A 19,448-nucleotide genomic window follows, 5' to 3' on the forward strand; every position below is an offset into this window, starting at 1 on the left:
GCGTTTAGAATAATATTATAGACACTTTTTCGGTGTAAGTCAATAATATTGATTTAAACATTTACTTGACGAAGTTCATCATGTTATTATGATCTATTTGGAACACTAATTGCCTCTCGCAGGACATGATAGCCGAAAGACATGTAAACAATTCATTATAATGAATGAGGTGTAACTTTGATCTAATTGTAAAGCTTATGATATTTGACGCCAATCGAAGAGAGTCCTGTAGCATTAACATTAGCACATTTCTTCCTTACGTGGTAAATTGGTAACAAACCATTATTCTATGTGAATAAAATTCACTGCTGTTTGTAGATTCAGAGATTTAAAAATAACGCCAATAGGTGGTACTACACTCCTTGATAAATTTGTGACTATTTTTGTATTTTTCTCAAAAATAATAACACACTGGTAACAAAGTTATGTATATTAGAGGGGCAAGGAATCCAGTTACTACACTGGGATTTCAGTGACTCAAGACAAGCGGTACGTTATTTATGATAAGAAAAGAGGTACCGCTAGAATGTACCTCATTTCTTAACATAATAATACTGGACTACTTGTCTTGAATCACTGAAATTTCAGTGAAGCAATTGGATTCCTTGCCCCTATAACATGCATAACTGTTGTTACCAGTGTGTAGTTATTTTTTGAGAAAAATATAAAATTAGTCACAAAATTTATCAGGGAGTGTAGTACCACTTTAAGGGTAGAATGGAAATGCTTTAATATTTGAAATCAAATTTACTGCTATATAGTTTTCATATTTACAGATGAAAATAACGTTTTAAGGTAAAAGTATTATTCTCATAGACTTCTAAATAATATAAACACATCTCAAAAAGTAATTACCCCCTTTAATACAAGATTTAAACCTGAAATAGAAAAGAGAAACTCAATTGTTTTGTTCGGGACATTTTGATACCTCGTTTGTCTTAATATCTCATGGTTATCCTTTGAATGAAAAACATGTGCAAAATTGTGTACTTAAATCCATTGATTATATTGCTAGTGCTGTCAGGGTGCCTGGTCATCACTGCGGAGCATCAACAATTTAATATAATATTCGTCATGGCGTAAATGTTAAAACAAATTCCGTACTGGTTTGCATATTTAAAGAAAAAAGCGCCTTCTGAAGGTTAAGGTATGTTTCTGTTACTTAAAGACTGCAAAAGACGATCAATGTACAATGAAATGCATGAGTGTAGAGTATACAGCAGACAATTTAGTGTTCCCGTGATGCATTGTAAAATGATGATAGATTATGCACATAGAACCTTGGTTGTATTCCCAAGTAGTGATGTAACAGGTGAAAACAATTTTTGAATGTATTGCCATGCACTATAAATAGGCTGCACTCATCATCTGTTATGTCTGTGTAGGCCTATGTGTACAATCATATATTGAATACAATACCGCTCTTTTCAAAGACACTAATCGTACAGGTGCGAGTGAAACGTACGCGGACTCTGCATAATGTGAAATTTCCATAGAATTACGATCCAAGTCTTTATGCCTATTCTTTAATATAAAAACAGGGAAAATCTGTTCCAACTGACCAGCGGGGAACCAAAGGATGGATCCAAAAGGATACAACAGTGTCACACTAGCAATGGACAAAATTAAAAACAGGGAAAATATGACACAACATCCAATGGGGGAGTAACACAAAACATATAAATAAAGTTAAAAACCCGACGTTTCGAAAAGACGAAACTTTTCTTTCTCAAGGGATAAAATAAGAGACCTGCTCTCAGTATAGTGGAGACCAGCTCTGATCAAAAAAAGAAGATAAAAAGCTGCATTGACTGCAGCATTGATTATAACAGCAGAAAATAACAGTGGAGGCTAGAGTGGGTTGGGACAGGTGTGAAAAACCCACAGAGGTCGGTATACACAAGAGTGGCATTAGTTTACATGTTCACGTAACCGCCTGAACTCATTTGCATAGGTTTGGAGGTGGGCTGATCGTATTTTGATTCGTCGAACACCTAATTTGCATAGGTTTGGAGGTTTCCATATTTGGGTTTTATTAACGACCCGGACGTTGTTTACATCATGACGTCATTAGAGCTGGTCACTTCGTCAAACATCCGACGAACGAACGTTTGCAGTTTTCTTTTTATTACTGTTATATCGTGAAATACCATATAGCTGAGGTGTTAGTCCAATATGCATAGGAAAATATTTCTGGCGATGACCCATGTTCACATTGGCTAAATAAGCTGTATTTTCGCTGGAAAGGGGCCGGGACGAGTCGGCCATTTTGTTTGCAAAAGGCATGTTCTTCTCCCGCGTTACCCGGAAGTGGCAGCACCAGAACAAATGACGTCATTTCTGGATTTCAGCCGGAACGGTTACGTTCACTGCCGTGCATCAGTATAGGCATCAGCTTATCTAGGTTTTACTAAAGTAAAACATCTTTGGAAAAACCATAACAGCAGGCAAAGTATGGAGAGCCAAATGGGTAAAAAGAATGGAGAAAGGCATAAAAATATATATGATCGGCCAAGCAGGTGTGGATGTTGTGTCATATTTTCCCTGTTTTTAATATTCTTTAATAATAATCAATGGTGCGATGCAGAGTTACAGCATACGTTTAGTCCATAGCAAAACGGTACATTCAAAAATTGTTTTCACCTATCGCTATGGTAATTAATCCTGTTACATCACTACTTCTACGGCGAAAAGGGCTGTCATTGTTTATTGAACATATAACTTAAGGGCCAGGTACACATCATGCAAGTATTGTCGCAAATCTCACAGTCAAAATGAATGATTCATGTGGCAAAATTACAGATTATCAACTGAAGCAATGCATGATGGGACCGAATGATTGCTTGTTGTGGGTGATCAATACAAACACTATTTTCAATGAAGGACATTCCTTATGTTCCAATAAACGCACAAACTGTTCAGGGACTACGTAATGCAATAACAAAACGCTGCAATAAGAAACATAGGAAGACGTATAGTTCGTACATGTATGTACTACTTTAAGCACAAAGTAGTATGGACTCACTTTATTTGCACATGTGAAATGTTAAATACATCAAAACATTGTGCTTCTCACGGCTGCATTCATTGAAGAAAACATGGTAAGCTATAAGGAACCTTTTATTGATAAAGTACTGGGTTACACACAAAGTTTGTTACATTATGTAACGTTTTCATGTATATTGGTTGAACCGTCAGATGTCTGACGAGTGTCACTGTAATGAAAGTGTTATTGCAATACAATTTGATTTGATTGATTTCGATTGTTGTGTATTGTTGTGTATCATTGTTGTATTTCTCTGACTTGCTTTACCCCTGATACCTATGGACCTTTCAAAAATTATACCATATCTTATAATGGCCGCCTATTGTCTAGACCTAGGATACACCATTTCGAATACTCGCGTGATTTCAGTCGTTATCCCATATATAAAATCCCTGCTTGACGCTCTGAAAAGGGAAGTAAGCAATGAGAATCACTTTCTGCAAAAGCGATTGAGTATAAATTCAACTTTAGTGTCACTTTGACATGTACTGAGTTTTATGGAATGGGTCACAAATGTTTAATAAACCTTGCTGATTTTACATGTGCTATGCGCTGTTTTTGAGATTTAGAATCTCAACACGAAGCCATGTGCGAGGCTCCGTATTCACTACTTGCACGGTTCCGCCATTATATATGTACTATGTGCAAGGAGAGCTTCGAACTGATGATCACATGAAAGGCATAATTACATAACGTTACACGCAATGTAATATGATTGGTTTGCTTCTCATTCATGTGTGCTGCCAGTTGGAGGCTCTCCTCGCACATTGTGCATAATGGCGGAACCGCGCAAGTAGTGATCAAGATATAAACACAGCCAAAAAAGAAAGTCTCCAGTAGTTCCATCCCCATTTAATCAGAGTCTGATGAGTTTATGGCAAAATAATTTATATAATAGTTTTCTATACACTTTCCTTCAAACGTTGATACCAAATTTGATATAAAAAGTTTAATCATCATGAGCATAGGAGCCGTTGTTTGGAAATTCGTGCAATTTTAAAAATGACAAATTACGAATTGACCACGCAAAATCCAATGCACGGTATCAGCTTATTATGTGGCCTGAAGCAACCCGTACAGGAATCATTGCACACTTGCCTGCGCACAATTGAAAGAGCGGGGTATTTGATTTGCATTTTGACATGCATGGGTAAACATTTAACCTGCCGGCCTATTCAGGCGACGTAATTCTTGGCACTCACGCTAGCTCTGCTACGTGATACAATTCCCTATGTCATTTTTAAAATTGCGCGAATTTCCAAACAACGGTTTCTATGCTCACGATGATAAAACTTTTGATATAAAATTTGGTATCAACCTTTCAAGGAAAGTGTATAAAAAACTATTATATAAATTATTTTCCCAAAAACTCATCAGACTCTGATTAAATGGGGATGGAACTGCTGGAGACTTTCTCTTTCGGCTGTGTTTACATCATTAATGTATCAAATCTCTTTTAATAACCATGCAATCAGTTTTTAATGTAACTGCTATTTACATGTAGCAAATCAACTGATTCTTTTCGCCCTTTAACGTGTTTAAAAAGCTGATGTTATCCGCGCAGTGACACAAATATCGCCATGCCCCTTCACACATTCACAATGATAAGTATAATTGAAGACCGAAGATTAAAAAGACTAGTTTGCGTATGACGTCCTGTCAACCAGACCAAAAATGCCGTACTGCGGCAGCAACCAATCACGCCTCGCCTCTGTACTGACGTCAGACTAGTCTTTTTAATTCGGTCTTTCCGCAACCATCCTACATGTTTATTATTTCGTTGCCTTGAAAGTTTGTCAAACTGCCGATTCCGTTTGCAGCATTGTAATGAATAATGAAACATGGAACCTTTTTTTTAGTTTTGAACAGGTTTATAAAAATGCACTTGTTAGCGGCACTATGATCTTTAGAAATCAAACAGTTTAAAAGTGATGATCACAAAAAGTGTTTTCGTGAAAAATCTATTAACTTGTACAAATGTTGTATTTAAAGCAGATTCAGCAAATCGACAAAACCTTGAAGGAAATTACAAATTTGAATAAAGCATCTTGATGCCTTTGATGCTATTTACCATATTGATTTACGTTTTCTCTTCAGCAGCAGGTTCAAGCCTGAAGAAAACTGTTATACGTTTAAAAATACAACGTTCGCTACAGTGTATTTGTTTTGAAAAAATATCTACTCTGATAGCTTCCTGTATATAATAATACAATATTGGAATTAACATGCAGTTGTATGAACATCAATAAAAGGTACGTACATACGTTGCTCAGTGAAACGTTCAAATTAATTTTGGTCCATATCAATATCACACAGTAACTTAATAGCCATCATTAGCACAAATTTCGACCCGTCTTCCTCTAAGGATGTGCAGAGAAAGCATAGCAACGTATAGGGAACACGATATGTTTGGTACCGCCTCATATAATACAGCACACAACGCAGCAATAGGCTATTCTATTTGAAATTCACACTCCCAATGTGGAAGATTTTGGAAATATCTTCCACGGGAGGGGGGGTATGTTTTTCAAATGTAATTGGTCAGAGTTAATCATTTTGAAACCCATTACCCCTGTATTATGGCTTTACCTATATCTTCCACAACTGGAGTGAGTATTTCAAATGGAAGTTACCCAATTGTCCATTCTACTCGAAACTTATACTCCCACTGTGGAAGATTTGAGCTAAATCTTCCACAGGGGTAGTGTGGATTTTAAATGGAACAGCCCAATAGGTGATATGACACTTTTTAGTACAACAAGACACTTGTTTTTACAGGCGTCGTTAGTCTCATTACAGTTATACATGCTTAACGTTTCCAGCATTGCATGAACAGTATGTGACCTTAAACGAAACACTTAACGGTTTCTCATTTCTTTTATGAATGCATTTCTTTACATATAGATGCCGACAGTTTACAGATACTCTTCAAATTAGGTTCTCTACTTGGTATTAATTACCATAAACATTACCGTAACACAATCCGTTACCGGTAAACATCCCAAAGTCTCAAGAGTCTCAACATTACGGTTACTTAAGAGAACGTATCACTGGTTCTCTACAGTTTACAGAAAAGGTTTATAATATTGATAGAAAGTACATGGTATGTAGGAAATGACATGCAGCTGAATACGAAGATAGTAATTATATCGTAAGCCATTAAGTTCATAATGCATTTCGGCAACGCGCTGCGAAAAAAAATCACGACACTGAACACATTGCGCTATAGCTGAGCTTTTATCCAATTAGAACACAGAACAATACACCGCATGGCATGAGTCCAAAACACGTGCTGGTCTTTCCGCAATGATAAAAGCTCACAACACGTAGTAGAAAGCGTGCAATGTATTGCGAAAGTTATTTTGCAAAACACGTTGACAAAGTAGTTTTTAATTGGCTAATAGCTCAACACATTGTGGATTTTGCGCATTGCGTTATCATGGTTATGCGAGAAATAGCGGTCCATACAAGCCGTGGTGACTCGTACACTTCTTTGATCTCCAGGCACACCTCTTTGGTATCCGTCTTATGCGCCTCTTTAAACTATAAACTAAATATAGAAAACTCTAGACAATATCATTATACCCATAATCCAACATTGGATCCTCTTGAAATGATCAGAATTTGGACATCACAGAACGATATTAGGATCGACCTTTGACCCCGTATATTGTTATTAAGAAACTATCGGCTATAATTATTTAGAATCAATTCACGTTTTATTTGGTCAAAATATTACATACAAATAATAACTAAATGTTTTAACGAATCAATTAACTGAAATTTCATAAATAATAAGGATCGAGCCAGCATCAAAGGCCTTCGAAAGATCAAAAGAATCTGGCTCTTGCCTTATTATACCATATAACATTGATCTGCAATGATTAGGTGGATCTGTTGTATTTTGACGTAGCAGTCTCCTTCACAATCACTAAAAATTAACGGCTATATTAATCATTTTGATACAGCCTGTATATTTGTATTTGATATGATACGTGCGTCAGAAATTAAGCTTTCTACGCGTGGGTAAACGAACTTAAGCGTGCATTACAAATTCTGCAACCTTTTTTCTGTTGCGTTTGTATTGCCCTCAACTACGTCTTCGCTATCCACTATCAATCGGTGATATTATTAGTTAATACTAATCAATTATATTGATATCAAACATTGTATATAACTGCAATAACATCAATGACATTAAAGGCATACTGTATGTGTGGGCAACGTTTGTCATATACTTGTACACGTATAAGTTATGTAAATATGATGGTCAAATATGCACGCTGTAATTAATTTCAAGCTTGCGTCACGCGTGTCAGAAAGAAGGGTACTATATGTAGCCCCCGGACTAGCCCATGAAACTTGGATGTGTTTTTTGTGTGTCCAGGTTATCAAAATTTCAAGAACCTGAACCCTTAATTTCGTTAGCGGCAACCCCCGGGCGCCAACCCTGCAAGTGTCCAAAAGTATCTAAGTACCCGTATAAATATTTATAAAGCAAGGAAACATGCACACCGCAAGTTAAATAGAATTATGCTTAAGTACAATGTGATTACAAATTCGATGTTTGTGTTTAAATATAAATGACCTGGACTAGTACTCTACATCAAACCACCTTCTCCCTCCACATTGGGCTGACATTATACGTAATTCACACCACAGAGTGAAGCTGTTACGTTAATTCCATTGAGGTAATGTTAGCCTTAAAGATATTTCTCCGCAGGCATATTTTCAATAATTTGATTACTATTTATAATCATCACTTTTTAATATCAGTGAAATCGGTGAAATATCATTACATTAATCACTTACGGCACATTCAATAGAAATGTAGGTATTGATTGTAGGTATTGATGAAGAAGTACATGAAAAAGTACATGAACTTCTCGACAAAGTTTTAACATTATTCATGTTCAGTCATGGTTGAAATTGACATTTACAAACTACAGCTCGATATACCCGTATCACCTGTGCACTTGCGTTGGTATGTCCTCTATTCAGTTAGTATGATGGTATAGACGTAGACGCGATCTATAGGACGACATACTCTACGAAAAAACTAGTGCCAGAATCATTTAACCAAATTTGGTTGTATTGCATAACATTCAATTAACATAAGAGCGACACTGAGTCACGCTCAGAGTATTTTATGCAATATACAATTCTATATCAATTAAACATTAATCAAATACTGCGAATAGGTGTTTTAGTTATTGATTCAATTGAAGGTTATTGTAAGTGCAATGTATACATGCTTAAAATCTGTGCAGGTATTGTAGTACTACACTTTTTGTAACGTATTTTGTAGCATGTATTACATGTATTCTTAGGTTTTAAACTTAGACAGGGGCGATAGACAGGGACAATTGATGAGGTCTTGGCACAAAATAAATAATAACAATATTTATAAAGATGCAGTATGATTCCGAAATCAATACTTGTTTACCCGACATTAACCATTATTCAAACAAACTTAATGTAGACATCCTCATCATGGTGTAATTTAGACCGGAGGGTATGTCTCATATCAGGTTGGAAGACATATTTCTGCTGTTTCCCCGAGCTCGTACACCAACTCGATCACTGGGTACTTTCTTCTTAGTCTGAACCAAATTGTTCCAGGACTAATGCCCGGTTATCCCGAGATGGATCGCCGTGGTCTGTCAGGTATGGGGTTGGGAGAATTAGTCACTTTTAACAAACTGCAAAAGACGGCAATCTTCAAGTACACATCGCAAATTATCATGCTATTTTATAACAGAGACAACCACGTTACCGTAGCGCCTATAATACCAATGCCCGTGATATTGAGCTTTTAGCAGAGTATGAACATATCATTAAAAGCTCATTCTAATTGTCATTAGCAAATCTAAACTGCATCATAATGGCCTGGTTAGTTGAACCACGTATTTCAACTAGTGAAATAATGAGCGAATCATTTAAAAACTCATACAAAAATTGCTGAACTGACAAGCCATGTCATTGGCAACCAGTTTGTATCCTCAAGAAACATCGTGTGCTAAACCTTTTTATGTAGGTACCTCAATATGAAGCAATGTATTTTTCATTTGGAGCCATAAGAGTTATTATGAATAAAAGATGTATCTAACACGAGTTAGTTTCCGGTTCAGACATTATTTGCACCTGATAGGAACACGTTGAAGAGAAAATTGTATATTTATTTCATGCGTTATTGAATAGGCAATGGTTGCATTAGAGACATATATACTCTTGAAACTTTGGTAAATACAATTCACCGTTCTTGCTTTTTTGGTGTGGAAAATACTGTATCAAAATTGGCATAATTGCGTTTTCAAATTTTGTATTCCAATATTGTCTTCTACATCTTCGGTTTGTTACATATATTCTAGACATGTCTACATTTGATATGGGAGCACTATTTGAAATTTTAAACTTCAATAATTTGGGCCAAATATTCGTGCTACTCTATGTCGCTCCATAATTTACCCCATTGAAAGCTCCAAATCTGAATTTCTGGCAAATTTCAAGTTGGCAACCGAAAACGATATTTTCCGTGTCCAATATACGAGTCGTCATTAAGTTATAGGTACAAATTACATTTTACCACGATCGACATCAAAATAGTGTTACAAATGTGAAAATTTTTTGGGCTTTGTGTTTCCTCTTTTTTTTGCTATTTATCTTGCTGCTTTAAAATAATTCTCCTAATAAATATTAATTACTAGAAACAAATGCTATCTTCATTGAACATTTTGTTGAATGGAATGTTTGTTGATAGTCAAATTCGATACATTATAATCAAAATTAATTAACAGGTACTTGTGATTAATTAAGTCGTAAGTTAATTATACTAATTTATTCTCAAATGGATCGAGCTAACCTATATACATAATTATAAGGTTATAGGGTAATGTTCCATCAGGGTCGATAAAAATATGGATGTGCTTCATATTGCCAGTTGTCAAACTGTCGACAAATTGAAGCTGTTCTTATTGTATATCTTTTGTTAACCTCTGCCTGCACCCGATCAATTTAAAATTTAAAAATCTTACATAGATAAGACAGCCGCCAGAAAGATGGTGCCTGTTATCTAGTTAAAAATAAAGAAAGTAACGTTTATACTGGCTCGGTTGGTATTTTCAGTCAGTGACAATTAGCGACAATGTTACGACTCTTCTAATTATGAAATCCGACTCGGTAATTGAATTTTGATAAGCTGGATTTAAGATTTTTAAATTAAATCTATACTTACTCCTTGAGCATTCGACAATATATTCTTATTGTAAGTGATGCAATTCATTATTCACTTTTGTTAGCTCAAAATAAAACATTGAACATTCTAAAGAAGTGATGACTACCTTTATTGGACATTTTGAACAAACATATCAAATATTTGTGACTTCTATCTAACCTCTTTCAATCTTGTATATAGTCATGCAAAACACTTTAAAGTTGGTGGTAAAGTTTAGCCGTTTCCAATATATTCCAGACTTGGTTTGAAACGACTTATCTACTAGTACTATTACCGGCGTGGTGGCCTAGTGGTTAGAGCGTCCGCCTCACGATCGGGCGGTCGAGGGTTCAAATCCCGGCCGGGCCATACCAAAGGCTTTAAAAATGGTACCTACTGCCTTCTTGCCAGGCGTTCGGCATTGAAAGAATGGAGTAGGGAAAGTTAAACACATGGCTACCAGTGGACTAACCCCCTGCTGTAGCTTTTCTGCTTGCAGACATGTGGCCTACGGTTGTGAAACGGAGATAGGCGCCGCCCAATGGGCCGAAAGGCTTGGGAAGGATTTAACTTTAACTTTAACTATTTCCATGCTTAAACAATGTACAATTTAGTGATTGATAAGTTACGATTAAGACAAATTTAATCACTAATACTGCGTGATTATAAGCTACCATTAACCATGGTATACACTTTTAATGCTTTTATTTTATTTGGTCACCATTGTATGAAAAATAATAACAATTATATTCGCTGTCACAATTAACATGTTCAATATTACTTATATTCATTTTGATTTCTTTTATTATTTTGAACAAAATTTAAATTCTTAAAGAGTTTGGTATTGGCAATCTTTTTATCAATCATTTTTAGCTCCAAAGCACAAACAACAATTTTCAACCAGCTATATTATTGCAATGAGTATACAATTAAGAGTCTGATTAGCAACACACATTGTCCACTATAATGTCAAAGGTTTCATGGCTAGCCTGCCTACGCATACCCTGGCCATAAATGTAGTTGAAAATCAATGGAACTTGACCAGATACATTACATCACACAATAGTCAAGGAGAATAAAACCAGGAGGGTGAATTGTTACATTCTAAACAATAGTGACATATTAAACCAAAATCTTAACACATGATACATGATCCGATGGTTCAATATCAGATGTGAAGAACACAGTTTGTGCTTAGGACATATGAGAAGAGGCCGTTTCTATAAGTTTGATATTCGGTTTAGGAAAACAAACTGCGCACATGGCAATCTTCAGGTACATATCGCAAAGCCTGTTACTGTGGATAAAATGCCGTTTGTTACTAATAACCACGACTGCCGGTATACGGTACTCCAGTATGACAATGATAACGAAATATTAAGCTTTTAGCAAAGTATAAACATATCATAAAATACTCATTCTAAATGTTATTAGGAAGTCTAAAATGCATCATATTGATCTGCTTAGTTGAACTACATCTTTGAAATAATAAACAAACGAGAGCATTGGCATTAAGTTTGTATTTTCAAGTCAAGTACAACATGTTCAACATTTTTATGTAGGTACCCCAATACAAATCAATGGATATTTCATTTGGAACTACAGTTATTATGAGTTAAGTTATTATGAACATGATGAATAAAAGATATAGTTAACACGAGTTGCGGTTCTGGCTTAATTTGCACTTGATGGAAACACCTTGAAGAAAAAACGGTATATTTATTTTATGAGTTACTGGCTGGACATTTATTGTATTTCAGACAAGAAATAATATTCTCTTGATACTTTGGTGAATAAAAGTAATCGTTCTTGCTTTTAGATGCGTAAAACACTGAATCAAAATGTCCATAATTCTGTCTTTAAATTTTGAATCCCATGTTGTTTCATGCCTTGTCTTATACACCTTCGGTTTGTTACATATATTCTAGACATGTCTACATTTGATATGGGAGTGCTATTTGAAATTTAAAACTTCAAATAGATTCCAAGAATTTGGGCCAAATATTCGTGCCTCTCTATGTCGCTTCATAATTTACCCCAGTGGAAGCTCCCAATCTGAATTTCTTGCAAATTTCAAGTTGGCAACCGAAAACGATATTTTCCACGTCCAATATACGAGTCGTCATTAAGTTATACGTACAAATTACATTTACCACGATCGACATCATATCGTGTTACAAATGTGAACTGCTTTGTACGTTATATTTCTCCCTCTTATGCTACCTATCTTACTGCTTAAAAACGCAGCACAGAAATGTCCTAATAAATATTAATTACTAAAACAAATACCATCATCAATGCATGGAATGTTCGTTGATAGTTAGAACTCGATACATCATAATCAAAATTAATTAAATTATACCTATGATTAATCAAATCGTAAGTTAATTATACTAATTTATTCTCAAGTGGATCGAGCCCCTCACATATATACATGATATAGGGTTATGCTAATGTTCCATCAAGATCGATACAATCATGGATGTGCTTCATACTGCCAATTGTCTACAACAAAGTGAAGATGTTCTTATTGTGTCTCTTAACTGTCACCTGCACCTGATCAATTTAAACTTTAAAAATCTTACATAGATAAGACAGCTGCCAGACAGATCGCGCCAGTGATCTAGTTAATAAACAATGAAAACAACATTTATCCTGGTTTGGTAGTACAAAGACAATTAAGTCAATGACAAATAGCGACAGTGTAACTCTTCCATATATGAAATTATGGAATTTTTGAACACAAAAATCAAATATTTGTAAACTCATTTAATCTGTATGCACAATATCTTAAACAGTTAAAGTTAGTGGTAGATAAACTTTAGCCGTTTCCTACATGGTTTGAAATTACTTAAATAATATTCCCCTTGGTGGATGATATGTTACGGTTAAGACAAATTTTGTTTCGCTGATAATACAGCTGTGTGATTATAAACTATCATTAATGGAATTATATTCAAATGTTTTATTTAAATTGGTTACCTTTCCATGAAAAGATTAACAATTGTTTTCACGCGCAGTCACAATTCACATACTTAATCTACTTATATTTATTTGGTTTCTTTATTATTTCGAACGACGTTAAATTCTTAAAGATCTTTTTTAGAATTATATTTAGCTTTGAAGCACATTTGCAATTAGCTATATAATTGTAATGAGTATACAATTAAGAATCTGATCAGCAACCCATATTGTCCACTATAATGTCAAAGGTTTCATGGCTAGCCTGCCTACGCATACCCCGGCCATAAATGTAGTTGAAAATCAATGGAACTTGACCAGATACATTACATCACACAATAGTCAAGGAGAATAAAACCAGGAGGGTGAATTGTTACATTCTAAACAATAGTGGCATATTAAACCAAACTCTTAACACATGATATATGATCCGATGGTTACGGTTTCTGTTTAAGACATATGATACAATGCTCTTTCAGTAAGTTTCAAACAGCAGCGCTATAAAAGTAAAATATCATATAATATAATAATGATCGTATAGTGTACCGTAAAATACTGTAAAAATTGTGGTAGGGAACAATAATTGACAGTATTAAATTATTTTTCAAAAATTACAAGCAAATACTATATTTGTAATCTAATTTGTAGGCTTGTGTTGAATGAAATTAAAACATAAGCTATTGCTTAAAGGCTAACCATTTTGAACATCAACGTCATGTGTAAAAGATCTGTCAATACGACCAATTAAGGATTAATTTAATGTTACAAACTTTAACAAGAAATGTGTTGCAGCTAAATTTCAAACAAAAGGCAAAGAAATTTTACATAACATTCTGTCACATTTATTGGCAGCACACTGTCACATTGGGATTGACAGTATGGTGATTTCGGAAATTGTACAATGGTGCGGTTAAATTGAAATTTTGTTTGACATATTATTGCATTTTTTTTATAACACAGTTAACATTTACCTGCGTTTATGGCCAATTACCTGCCACGTATATTAATGTAAAAGTGATATATTTTTACGGTAGTTTATTTACCTAAACTTTCCACCCAACCAGAATCCTTCCGTCTTTTATATATAATATTCTGCTATAAATCGAAAGCTCAGGCCACTGATGAAACTTTAAATTTCATCACAATGGCTATTATTGTGGTTCAAACAATGCAGTATAACAGAACAATTAACAATACTTTAACTTGACCATTTGACGACTTTTCATTCATCACTGTAATATCACTGGGTTGTATTTTGACAGTTTGACAGATTTTTTTCTTCTTGGATTTCATCAGAGATTTAATAATTACCAGTACATTTGCGTCAGATGCATAGATTGGCAATTCGTGGACACCAAGTTGAAGGATCGTGTCATCAAATGGTTTATTAATATATATTTATTCTTTTATCACATGGAACACAGACACGGGTACACTGTTTAATTGCAACTGGAATTTGTATACGCATTTGAGTGTATTGACAAACTGTGCATATATCTTTTACAACGATATAAAAGACTGTGTGACAATATTAACATCTATATAAGTAAGATACATTGTGCTAAAATTGATCGTAAATTACAAACTGTTTCAAATACCATTATTGTTTTCCGTAATTACCTGGTATATCTTTAAATCAGAATACATTTATACTGAAATTATATTCGGTATTTATGAGCTTCTATTTATGTGATCAATCACTTGTTATCAGTACTATAAATATTGATGTTCCAGGACATTAAAGCAGGTGCCATAGCTAGCAAACAGGTAAAGCGTGTTCGTGATTTAATGTACCACTTGATAATCTTATTTACCATCTAAATAGGTGCCATATATTTCCATAAATAGTTACATTTCAAGTATTGTGTCAAGTCTGCCGTTGATTGTAAGTGAATGGATATATATATATATATATATATATATATATAACTTGCTTCTGTAATACATCTTCATAGACTGAGTACTTGAGCTTTGATCGTTTCATTTGGTTTCACCACAACATGGTCTAAATGATGACATCGACGCACAAAGCATTCTGAACCAGCAGAATGCTTCAATCTATCTTTTTACAATGAACATAAAATCAGCACCATTATTTTCAATTAGAATCACTATAGCGTTTATTGTTTAGAATAGGAAAAGTATCTTATTTACACAGAGGAATGAACACTTATAGACAAGCATAAACGGTTTCCATAAGTTGAGTTCATTTAAATGTCTATTTCAATCAAAGTTTCATTAATTTTTCTTTTACAAATACGGGGTTAGATACATTCGTTTTTCAACTTACAGTACACATGGTATACACTCGAAAAACTGTCAAGTTGTTTTGAGTAGACTTTGAATGAAACACAATCTCTGCTTAGTTTCACTTATTCCAGTTCAAATTCGACACAGATTCCTGTTTTGACAGTTTAAAATGTTACTTTACCGGGAATCTGTTCAAACAACCAACAGTTTTAAGTGTGTACCCACAAGAGTGTATTCACAAGTTAATTTGTATTAGAACCAGTGTAATCAACAAAAAATATCTGTGCAGGTTGTATGGTGGTGACCGTTGTTCATGTCATAGGTAATGACGTTAAGGACAATACAAGATAGACAGAACGTCACCAGTTTAGCAGTGTTGAATTTGGAATGTTTAATTTGTGTCGCAGGCAAATTGTTATTTTACCTAAGTGCTAACGCAATCTGAAATGCAACGCATAATTCAAAGCGTTTTACAACGTGAGCTGTTTCTTGTTTCATCAGCCGTAATGCTTCGATTTGGCCTTTAAAATGTGCATATTGCCTTTAAAATACAGTTCACCTCAATGCTTTTAGTACTTTTCAACTAAACTATACATTTTTGCACCGTGTGCATTGTAATTGCTTCTTGAATGCAATATTGAAATTGCACTAGAACTGCTGAAATTAATTTAATGGTATTACTATTGGTAAATCAATAATCAGTAATGATCTTCGATAAAAACGCATGGAAAATAATGATCCATGTTGTATAGCTGGTTGCAATATTAACTCCCAGCACTTAACCGCTGATCATATGTAAGGTTTGTATTCGTTCTGGATACATATTTCATAGAGGATGGGGCAGAAAGTTCGACCGAGAGATGCTGACACCTTGGTGTGAATACCAAAGCAGTACTGCTGTAGCAAGCACAAACGTTATGGCGTGATATTGCTAAAGCGTAGGTTGGATTCCGACGCGTTTGCATTTAGTCTGCCTTGAAACACGCCAAAAATCAATCATTATGAAGTCTTGATTCCAATGCGGGCTTAAAATGCTGCTGATTATGACAAGGTACCAGATGTAATTTTCAAAACAAATTACCTACGAAGTGTATTGCCTACCACTTGAGCACCATTAATATCAACAACTGCAAAATATTGTCTATAAATCAGCTTACGGTAATTGCATTAAATATTGATGCATGGCTAAATTTAGGTTTACAAAATGTGGGAAGCCGATGGTGATTTATTAATAAATAAATACAATAGCATTAATTTTAATATATCGATACTTTTACACTCTGCAAAGGACACTTTCACGCCATTTAAATATACTGATTTAAGCAACGATTACACCAACACACATGTCAAGTAAATAGAAATATTTCTATGGTAAAAAATAAAAAATAAATAAACTTACATGAAAGAATTACATGAACTGTATTATTTGACGTTAATATTTCGTAAACATGTCACATTATACATATTTGCGAGATAAAAAAGGGTTCCTTTTAATACAATGGGGTTTTAAAGCTATATTTCTTTCGACCACAGCAAAGGATTCTCTTAAAGGCTACTTTGAAATCTTTATTTGACATGGCATAACAGGCGGGATTGCATGTACTGTTGATGTAACACAGCCAATAGCTAAAACTGTAAAGATTGTAGGGAACACAATGTTCACAGTAACTATACACAATCACTAGTACACTGTATGGAGTCCAGCACAAGATGAATATTCCTAAGATAGCGCTTAAAGTTCTCACCGCTTTAGCTTCGCGTAAACTCATAAGCGCGGCTGAGAGTGTTTTGCCGAGGTTGTGGTCCTTTGCACTCGACATATGTCCTTTTGGTGTTTTTCGTCCATCTGATGGTGTGTGTGGATCACCATCTTCATCATCACCATCTCCATCAACATCATCATCCACACCAGAGTCTATAGAACATTTGGAAATCTTGCCCTTTCCTTGTCGATTACCATTGCACGGTTTACCTTGGCTGTTCTTTTGAGCTTCTGATAAACACTCCTCGTACTCTTCTTCACTTAGTACCGGCATGGAGGTATCTCGCGGAGGAGGACTAAAATGAATTCCTCTTTCATGTTCCTCGTCAGAATCTCCGCTTAGTGTTGTGCACTTCATCATTCTTTCATTGTTATTTCTATGCCTGGAATCATGACGTACATCTTGCCGAATACTTAGTTTCCCAATAATTCTAGCTTGACTTTTCACCAACCTCCGGGTAAGCATATAGATTTTTCCATATAGAATAAGAATAACCATTAAGGGTAACCAGTAAATCAGTATAATAGATCCGGTAGTGTAAGTAGGATCACTCAGGAATTGGACTTCGCACTGATCCTCCGCGATGGTTCTGTTCCCTTCAAAATATTGCCAACCTATAATTGGTACACCAAAAAGTAATGCGGAGAACAACCATCCTAAAAATATAAGAATACAAGCTCGAAGTCGGGTCATCTCACTGCGGTATGTCATTGGGCTCGATAGGGAGCGATAGCGATCGACGCTTATCATAAGGATGCCAAGAACAGAAGCGGCACAGCAAACATAGTCTAAAGCTAACCATATATCACATATGAAAGGTCCAAGTGGCCACATACCTAGCAGAAGGTACATTGTATAAAGTGGCATAGAAAATATCCCAATTAGTAAATCCGCAATTGCCATAGACATTACAAAGTAGTTCCCAATTACCCTGAGTCTTCGTTCACGAAAAAACGCAACGATGACAAGTATGTTTCCAAAAACTGTTGTTAAACTTGCAATACCAGAGACAATAGCTATACTGATAATTTGTGCCATAGTCATGGTGGGTCCTTCATTGTCATCTGCACCATTTTGTGAGGTACAATTGTTCGTTCCAGTACAATTCAAATTTTCCGTTGCGTACATGGTTGTTATATAAAGTTCCTTTCCTGCATCGCGTAAGACCTTTTCTGGTAGATCTGTATCCTCTGAGCTGTAGTGAAGAGATGCACAAGTATTAAAATGTGTTTCAAACCGAGGCTCAATAATAGTCACCACCTTCTCACCGAAATACTGCAAACCCATCCACGCCTGCGACTCACTGATTGCGCCTCCATGCTTACGACAGTCAGTGAGCAATAGAATTTGTCGGTGGACGAGACAGAGCTGGCGATGAGATTGTATCATCAACTACTCTCATTAGACTGGATCATAGCGCGGGTTCAGCCAACAGTCTGTATAAAGATGATGAATGGAAAGCGGGCGTGAGAGATTTGCTGCTGTCTGGCTGGCCACACACACGAATGATAATAAGCGCAAATGGACAAACACATTTAGTTCGTTCTTGCAAGTTGCTGCGTTTATTGGTAGAGATAATGTGGACGTGGTGGTATCGACTATGGAGGGCGTAATACAAATTTACGTTCAGTCTCTTTACTCAGGCACGTTCTCATTCCCTATCATTCTTCTTCGAAAGAAGCATAATTGACTTATTTTGAAGTATTTTACAAACTTAATAAAGGATTTCCTTTTGACTAAAAGTAATAACATAAATGATGGTGGTCCGATGTCATCACATGCTCACTTGGGTTGAATAACATTGACGATCACTATTATACCCATTTATGTAGTTCTGTTTTGTGTTGGCAAAATAAGCTAATTAGATGGTTCTTTGAAATAGTTGGTAAATAAAGTTAAACCACTTTAGCCACATTTTGGCTCAAAAATGCAAGCAAAATCAGTCCTAAAATTCCACAGGGTCAATAACAAATATACCATGATAGCCTGGCATGATAGTGAAAACAAGAGATTTATGTTAGAATGTGAAATTAATAATACACCAAACGTAGCGACATTTAATTTGTATTCCCGAATTGTTTTAGAGATTTCTTATTTAGCAGCTTCTAACATTGTAACTCCATAGCCGTTGCATATTATTCATTTACGTCATCGGATGGTAATCCAGGCGTGAAGGCAAGTCCCACATTTAATTCAGACGATAGGACACCTGCAC

General features: G+C 35.3%; 1 protein-coding gene across 1 annotated transcript; it reads right to left on the bottom strand.

The window, feature by feature from the left end:
• Positions 1-9,859: 9,859 nt before the first annotated feature.
• On the bottom strand, positions 9,860-18,722 carry LOC140160747 (muscarinic acetylcholine receptor M1-like). Its single transcript, XM_072184046.1, has one exon. The coding sequence runs from the start codon at positions 18,620-18,622 to the stop codon at positions 16,961-16,963; it is 1,662 nt and encodes a 553-aa protein (XP_072040147.1). The 5' UTR covers positions 18,623-18,722; the 3' UTR covers positions 9,860-16,960.
• Between the last annotated feature and the right edge of the window lie 726 nt (positions 18,723-19,448).

This window comes from Amphiura filiformis, chromosome 9 (genome assembly GCF_039555335.1).
Source record: "Amphiura filiformis chromosome 9, Afil_fr2py, whole genome shotgun sequence".
Lineage (NCBI taxonomy): Eukaryota > Metazoa > Echinodermata > Ophiuroidea > Amphilepidida > Amphiuridae > Amphiura > Amphiura filiformis.

What these genes read in the sequence shown, in the direction of transcription:
- LOC140160747 (XM_072184046.1), bottom strand. Translation starts at nt 18,622, where the DNA reads ATGATACAATCTCATCGCCAGCTCTGTCTCGTCCACCGACAAATTCTA.